Raw genomic sequence first — 8,375 nt, 5'->3', positions numbered from 1 at the left:
TGTTGCAGTAAAAATATCTTAAAGCACACTATTTCTCAAGGTGGCGATATTATGGACCCTGGTGATATTATGGACACAGATGTTGCATGTACAGACATTTTTGTTAGAATCCAATCGTTTTTTTTTTGTGGTAAGATCTTGATCAGTCCTATACATTTGCTTCACTTGTTCATTGATTAATTATTATTGTATTTAATTCTATATGTTAATTCGTGCTTTGCTTGTCTTATGTATTACGTATATTATTGTCTGGTGGCGACATGAATATAAGTGTACCTTGAGTGTGTCGCCACGACCTATTGTCCTGACTACTACAGGCAGACAGCTCAGGAACAGCAACACTTTGCCTAAAGCTACGCTTGAAAAAGTCGTTTTACATTGTGCAGTAAGACTTTACAATGACAGTGAGAATGGCTTAATGGCTGAAAACCCATGTCTGCTCTTTCCTGTTGTAGAGTGAATGGTGTTTGTACATACATGTATTTGCATAAAGTGTGTTTCTGTTTACTAGTCTTGTTTTTTTTTTAACCAATTGTTTATAAAAATCGATTACACAGTCCAGGGGTGCAACAGCATTCCCTGCATTTGTATGATTTTGTCTGACTGAATAAATTGAATATGTTTCAATAAAAAAAAGGGTGGGCACCGGAGGACTACCCAGACCCCATCAGGCTGCCGGACTTGTGTGGGAGGGTCAACTGGACAGCCAGCTTCGTTTGCGACCCGGATGGGATACTCACATCGTCAGAAGGTAGTGATTATTCAGAAACACAAAGATAAATACAAAATGAAAGGACACGGACTAAAGCCTCGGTCACAACCCGCCGTACGTGCTTTTTGTCCGCACGTTTTTTTTTTTTGAGGCCATGTCTGCTACGTTTTTCTGAAAACGTGGGGAAGGACTGAATTGACACCACGTACGGATCCCCAAAATTTGCCCACGTTTTTGCACGTATATTACCACGCAGTTACGCGTACGGCGGGTTGTGACCGAGGCTTAAGTGACTGCGACTGACAACTACACGCCGAGACCCCCCTGCCAATGTAGGGGGTCCACTAGTCGGGTGGCAAGATTGCCGTATTATTATGAAATAAAGACTAAGCTTTAACTTCCAACACTTAGATACAGAATTGGGACTTACCTTATTGGTAAGTCCCATCCTCTGTATCTAAGTGTTGGAGGTTAAAGCTTAGTCTTTATTTCATAATGATTTGTACCAACACAGATGAACATGCATTGCCGTATTATGTTTCAATAAAATATTTCGAGAGCTCATATTTCAACATTCAGCTGATCTTTTCAGCCCAATGACCTAGATATCCACTTTTGAATGTCGAAAGTTGTACTCAGCATAGAGTGCCTGCTCGAAACCAGTTTTTTTTTAAATGTTTGGTCAATGTTGCATCAGAGTGTTGCATCATAAGACGATATGTTTTCCGACACAACATTCGGAATCTGCAAACAGGATGTTAAGCATTCTGCCGAACTGCTATGCACAATACTGAGCATATTACGGGTTTCGGACTTGGTTGTGTAAAAGAGCCTCTTTACTCAGTGTCTTACCAACCTGATGAAAGAAAGTATTCACGGATTACGCCAAAAAACAGCTACTCAAGCAACTGGATATGATTTTGGAAATGGTCAGACGTTTCAGGTAGTATACACCACATCTCGTCAGTGATTCTAAGATACAAAAGGACAAAAGGAGAAATGCAGGTTTATAAGCACGAACTATTCATTGATATGCAAATAAGTGAAGACAATTTTTTTAAAGTCCAAAAAGGAACAAGAGTTTAATATATAGCTAATTAGACAAGTCAAGATAAGGATGATGATAATAGTGAAAGAAGCTCCTGTTGTTTCAGAGCTCGAGCATAAGCGTATCTTATTACCTAGGTGTCTAACCGTCGTCGAAGTATTCACGAATTAACACACGAATTTTCAGCTGACCTCCTGGATGTAGAGCTGATCACCACTGTAAGGGACACTCCCTGTCCCTGTGACTCCTGTCCTGGGAAGAACGACGGTTACAACATCGCAGTGGCACTCATGAAGAGGATGGCAACAACTGGCTCTGGAGCGTAAGTAAAAAAAGCAACTTAAAAAAACCCTTGTCCTGCGGGACCCATATATATATATATACATGGGTTGCACATACAGTACCATCTATATAGAACCCTGTATAATTATGTACAATTTGGGAGTATTTCTCGTGCAACGCATCACACCGCAGCGAAACTCAACAAATGCGGAAGTAACTACGCCACCGCAGGGCAAAAAAAGTCAAGGGTCTATGAGCTGTTTAAGACATCAAATTATTTGAAAATATTGTGTCAAAATTGCCAGCAGGACAAGGGTTAATACTACGTTAAAGTGGTGTATAACATATTTGGTACATAAAAGTATATTGTAAGATTGAACCAGTACTACTTACAAGATAATAAAAGAAGTTTATTGCAAACCTATGCCCGAAGGCTACTTGCAAGATACAAACATAAAAGAACTGTTAAGAACGTTGAAACAGAGTATAAAATAGTTTCAAAACGTACATAATGAAAGGTAAATGTCTGAAACTATTGCTTTGTCTAAACCTATGTCTGAAGGGTTTGACTTCTCTTTTGTAAACCATGGAAGATAATACATACGGTTAATTTAACAATAACAGTCAGTGGCTGCTAATGTGATGTTTATTTATTTGTTTGTTTGTTTTATGTGTTTCCTGTCATTGTTTACAGTTCGTCGCCACAAGTGAGGGCTCAGGGCTTCGCCATGTACCTGCGCGGGATCGCATGGGATTATGGGAGATGTGACGAGGGCGTGGTCATCCTGGTCTCTACGGAAGACAGACAGGTGAGGTGGACACGTGATCCGGTTGCCATGGTAACGTCCAATGGTTTCAGTCACAGATTTAAGTGTTCCAAAGTTCGGTGTTCATTTTCAAGAGATGGCAAAATTGGCAAGAATGCTGATTCTGAGACCTTTACTCGTACCTGTGGTCATCGTTAATGTTGACAACCGAATCTGTCCGGAATCGACACACACACACACACACACACACACACACACACACACACACACACACACACACACACACACACACACACACACACCGTGTTGCCACCCAAAACAATACTTCCGCAGAATACTAAACCCAGAAGCAATCAGAATACCTGCCTAAGTAGTGCCTAAATGCTTAGGCCAGAACTCATTTTTCCCACCAGGCAGCACGGTCCTTCCTTTAATAGCCTTTTGTTCAGCAAACTTGAGGGACCATCCAATATCATATTCTATTTGGTTCCATCATCTTGGGGGGGGGGGGCACAGGCTCCCTACGATCTAAAACTTCCTCGTCCTTTGACACCTAGGTCACGTGACCCCTCTAACGAGCGGAAGAAAGATGGTGGATGCCACCCGAAAGCTTCTAGCGACATAATAGACGTTAACAAGGAAAACAACAACAACAACAGCTTCTCTAGGTCTGAGCTGGAATTTCGTCGTGATTACTAGTTTAACTCCTTCTTTTAAAGTCGTTCTTCTTTTCCCCAGATCTACACAGCAACAGGTGCTACCGCCAGGGAAAAACTCACCGACGAAATCGTAGACAACATTTACGTGGAAACCCGTGAGTACTTCACGGCTGGGAGGTGGGCGGAAGGACTGAAGGAGATGGTCACAAGATACAAGAAGGTTCTGACTGGTGGCAGCTCTTCGGTAACAGCTGTAGTCATCGGTTGTATGTTCAGCGTTGTGGGACTCTGTGCGGTCTGTGTGACTTGTTTCATATGTCGTACCGGGTGTAAGTGTAGAGGAGGAGGCCAGTCCAGTTTTCATGACCACTATAACCGCACAAGCTCATGGGGTGGAGGTGGAGGCTGGGGCGATAGTGGTGGTAGTAGTGGTGGGGATGGGGGTGGTGGAGGAGGCTTCTAACATGCGTCTCGGCTGTGGAACCAGCTGCCTCAGCCTGTTAAACAGGCCCGTAGCGTTAGTGTATTTAAGAACATGTGTCAGGCCCACCTACTCACACATGTACAGCAGAAGCACCAGTCGACCCGGAGACATGGCCCCAGACACGAGAACATTCTGGTGGCTAGGAACCGCATGAACTGTACAAAGTAGTAAATGGACTGATAGATATTACTAATAGGTTGATATATTCTAATCTATGCTGATTCTTGATATTGTAATTTCGTTTATGCCCAAATGTGTGTCTTGTTCGTGTGCTCATACTTGTGTGTGGACCACAACACCAGCCCCCGCTGCCTGTGGCCCACGAGTATTGTATTGTTTGCAATTTCAATAAATCAAATCAAACATCACTGCCGTGTAAACTTAAAAACTAGGACTCAACGTTTGAAAAAGTCTTTTTTTTTACATTATGCTGTAAGATTATTCAATGACAGTGATAATGATTGATACTGATAACCCACGACTGTTCTGTTCAGTTTTAATGTGTATATTGAATTCACTATGTTTGCAATTGTATATTGAATTCACTATGTTTGTATATTGAATTCACTATGTTTGTATATTGAATTCACTATGTTTGTATGTTGATTTCACTATGTGAATGTATCTCCAATTGCTTTAAAAGAGAGAAGAAATCTTCAAGGCCTAGATTAGTTTATTCTCTAGTATAGTTGTTAAGACTTTTACGTTATTCTGTTATCCTTGTATTCTATGTATCATGTTACTCAGTATGATGTACATGTAACATCACATTCTGATGTATGCATTTACATGGGCATGAACATGAACATGCAAATAAAGATTAAATATATGTGTGTTTCTGTTTACTTGTCTTAATTTTCAATCAATCGTTTTACCATGTATAGTGAGCTTGCGATAGCAAAAGCAGTCTTTTTTTAGTCCTTTTTTTATTATTATAAGACAGTATGGACTGTACAGGAAGACAAGTTTTGAATTGAAGCCACATGTCAACAACTGTTGCTGTTTTCCCTGTGTATTAACACAATAGAAACATCATTCGGCTCCTCCCTGAGACGTAGCCAAAAAAAAACAAACCTATACCCTCATTCTGACCATGTTTAAACCGAGATACTTTGTCCAGTCCAGTGTGCCATGGGTCTGACACCCAGGCTAGTATAAAGTAATAAACCAAACAAAATCGTGAAACTGTCTGGGCGTCGTGGCTATTTTGGGATGGCCAGTTGTAGTTGATACGTCGGGTGTTCCCCAATCCAGACAAAAATAACAAAAATAGCAAAACTCCCTCAGCCAGTCATCAGTCATTGCTGACCGATCGACCTACATGTAACACACACTAGTACGCGCTAGCTTGGTAACCAGACCGCTCATCGCTATTTCTTCGGGGCTGGTAGCATCATCAGTATAAGTAATGGAAGTAACATGTATCTTGCTGCTGTTCCTGGCGTGTTGCTCTTCTGTGATCAGCGCTCAGAATACAGGATGGGCCCCGGAAGACTATCCCGACCCGATCAAGACGCCAAAGCTCTGCGGAAGGGTCAACAAGACGGCCTCCTTCGTCTGTGATCCGGATAGAATTCTCACCCGAGCAGACGGTTAGTGTCGATTGTAACTTCTCTATAGCCTTTGATAAACAAATCTAACTTCTCATCAAGCCTCATACATGTGTACAATTACTAAGAAGAGAGAGGAAGTTAAAAGGAATACATTAGACGTTTATATATACATGACATGACAGTTACATGTATGTGTATTTGTGTATGTAATAGATCAACATGTTTTGTTAATGATTGAAGATACAAAACCCTTATTAGATCTCAACTTGAAGCTATAATGAACAGAATAAGATCACGGTTCTGGACAGTACTACATACCTAATATACAAACATGGCATTGAAAACCCTTATGGAATCTCAACTTTCTACTATGATAAATTACTAAGAATAAAGACAGTTACNGAAGTAAGCAATGAGTGAATGAAGGAATCAATGAAGGAAGGAAGAAATGAATGAATGAATGAATGAAGTAAGCGATGGGTGAATGAAGGAATAAATAAAGGAAGAAATGTATGAATTGAGAAATGAACGAATGAAGGATAAATGAATGAAGGAATGATGAAAGGAAGGAATGTATGAAGGAATGAAGGATAAATGAATGAAGGAATGATGAAAAGAATGAATGAATGAATGAATGAATGAGTCCTTTCTTTAATCTCGATGGTAGTAGGGGTGGGGATGGTGGTGGCGAAGGAGGCTTCTAATGAAGGAAGGAAGGAATGGATGAACGAAGGAAGGAATGCTTCAATGAATTAATGAATTAATCAATTAAACTAACGCATGACGTAGTCACTTTCATTGCACGACCGTCCTACGATGATCGCAAGACAATTGTAGTATTCTTTGTTTAGTCGTGTGAACTCTGGTTGTCTCTGTTTATCAACAATGGGTGTTAAAGAACCTTGTATGTCGGCCGTTGAATTTGTTTCTTATTTACTTCATAGTTCACCACAAAACAAAGCTCATGGGAGCCACTCAAATGTTTTGGGTTGTACAGCCAATGAGGACAGGTGTTTGTTGTTCTTAGTCTTGAAAAGTTTAAGGTTATACCCGTATGGGTAGCTTGTTACATAGTTATGTTGATCTAGGAAAGAAGCTCTCAGAATCTTACGAAGAAGATTACATAATAAGACGAAGAAAACGGATTGTTTAATTTTATGTCTTTCATATGTTTGAGTAACTAGATCGTGAATTTTATTAAATCTGTATCATTATTTGACTTCCTACTAATGTGATTATGTAAATCACGCATTTATATATTAATAATTTGTAAGTATGTCATTTAAATGTATTTACTGTACTTTTTCTATGCCATGTAATGATGTCATTTTAAATTTAGGTGTTTGACTTTGAGCCTTGGAAGACTAGCCTAGGAGGGCTGAAAGGTTTCGAAATGAATGAATGAATGAATGAATGAACAAAATAAAATGAAGTGAAGTTAATCATTGTCCCAGACTCATCGCCTCAACTGCATTATATAGAGTCGTCGGTGAAGGTTAGACATCCAGGTAACAAGATACACCAATGCAAAAAGCAGTTACTCAAGCAACTGGATATTATTTTGGAAACGGTCAGACGTTTCAGGTAGCATCCACTAGCTTTCGTCAGTGACACTAAGAGACTGCAAGTCCTTGTCATGACTTGTCTAACTTTTGTTGCCTTTTGGACTTTCAAAAAAATTTCCTCTCACCAAGATCTCCCCTGGACATTATACCCAAGAGGGTCTTAATCCAGTATTAACAAGATTAAGATTAGGAGTCACTTCATACCACATTTCTGGAAGTGAAGTTCCTGTGAAGTGAAGTAGTGTACGTAAATATAAATAACAAAATGTAAAGGATCAATTTAAGTTACAAACATGATTATGAATTAAAAAAAGAAAGAAAAAAACAGCGTTCGCGCGCTGACTCGTACAGAGGACGGGTGTGCAGCGCGCTTTTTCTCCGGGATTTTTCAATCTTCAAGGCGGTTTTCTGACCAGTTCACCCAACAACGGTACGTAAATATTCTGTATACAAACACATCATCTATAAGTTTTTTTTCCTTAATTTTACTACCCTAGCTGGAATGAGAATCGTCGTTCAATCACGTTATTGTGAGAATGATCAGTGCTTTTTATGGGTTTCTGTCTGTAGCTGCAAGTTAATTCTCACAATTCAGCCGCGTACTTCAAAACTGCAACGTTTAAAAACGGTGTTAGCGAAGCTTTTCGAGAATATCTTGTACATCGGAATGACACACTCTTCAGGCAGCTGCATTTCCCCCTAGGCCTGTATCATTGGGACGACACACCTGCTGAACAGATGCGTTTCTCCTCATGTCAACGGAAATATACATCCTTAAAACTGTTCTACTTTCATGATAATATCCTTTAAACGGGTGCACTCCTCTAGTATGTCATTGTGATAACCAAATTTCCCGTTTCATCGGAATAATACAGCAACAAAAGCTAAACAAAAACAGTCGGTCCTCTTACACATACACATACACACTTACACATACACATACACCTACACGCACAGACACAATAACAACACGACACTATGTGTGGGGGGGGGGGTAGCCTCTACAAGGCTTCGGGAGGCGACTGGAAAGAATAGAAATCGGCCAAATAGAGAGATAGCAGGCCAAGGGAGTACAGCTTGTCGCGGGATTTTCTACTCTTTCCCTAAGCCGGTGCCTGGTAGAGGCTAGGGGGAGAGTGCTGCCGCAATTTTGCCGTCTCGTAAACGCTTGTCGCCTTTAAGAACGGTTTTCGCCTCTCGATGCTATGTCGCTGAATGCTCGATGCCATATTCCAGCGTATCATAACTTTTTTGAGGTTCAAAAACATACAAAACGTAAGACATACTATACAAAGCAACATTCTA

At 40.3% G+C, this 8,375-nt stretch overlaps 1 protein-coding gene across 1 annotated transcript in view; it reads left to right on the top strand.

Moving 5' to 3' along the window:
• Positions 1 to 3,931, top strand: part of LOC109464869 — a 7,878-nt gene extending 3,947 nt beyond the window's left edge. Inside the window, exons 2-5 of the mRNA XM_019761959.1 lie at positions 638 to 751; positions 1,947 to 2,082; positions 2,737 to 2,881; positions 3,548 to 3,931. Of these exons, the coding sequence (XP_019617518.1) occupies positions 638 to 751; positions 1,947 to 2,082; positions 2,737 to 2,881; positions 3,548 to 3,931 (779 nt within the window). The remainder of the gene's footprint in view (positions 1 to 637; positions 752 to 1,946; positions 2,083 to 2,736; positions 2,882 to 3,547) is intronic.
• Positions 3,932 to 8,375: the final 4,444 nt, after the last annotated feature.

This window comes from Branchiostoma belcheri, unplaced genomic scaffold (assembly GCF_001625305.1).
Source record: "Branchiostoma belcheri isolate BF01 breed outbred unplaced genomic scaffold, Haploidv18h27 scaffold142, whole genome shotgun sequence".
In the NCBI taxonomy this organism is placed as follows: Eukaryota; Metazoa; Chordata; class Leptocardii; order Amphioxiformes; family Branchiostomatidae; genus Branchiostoma; species Branchiostoma belcheri.
Note: the sequence above shows the minus strand (reverse complement) of the source record. Positions and strands in the feature narration are given on the sequence as shown.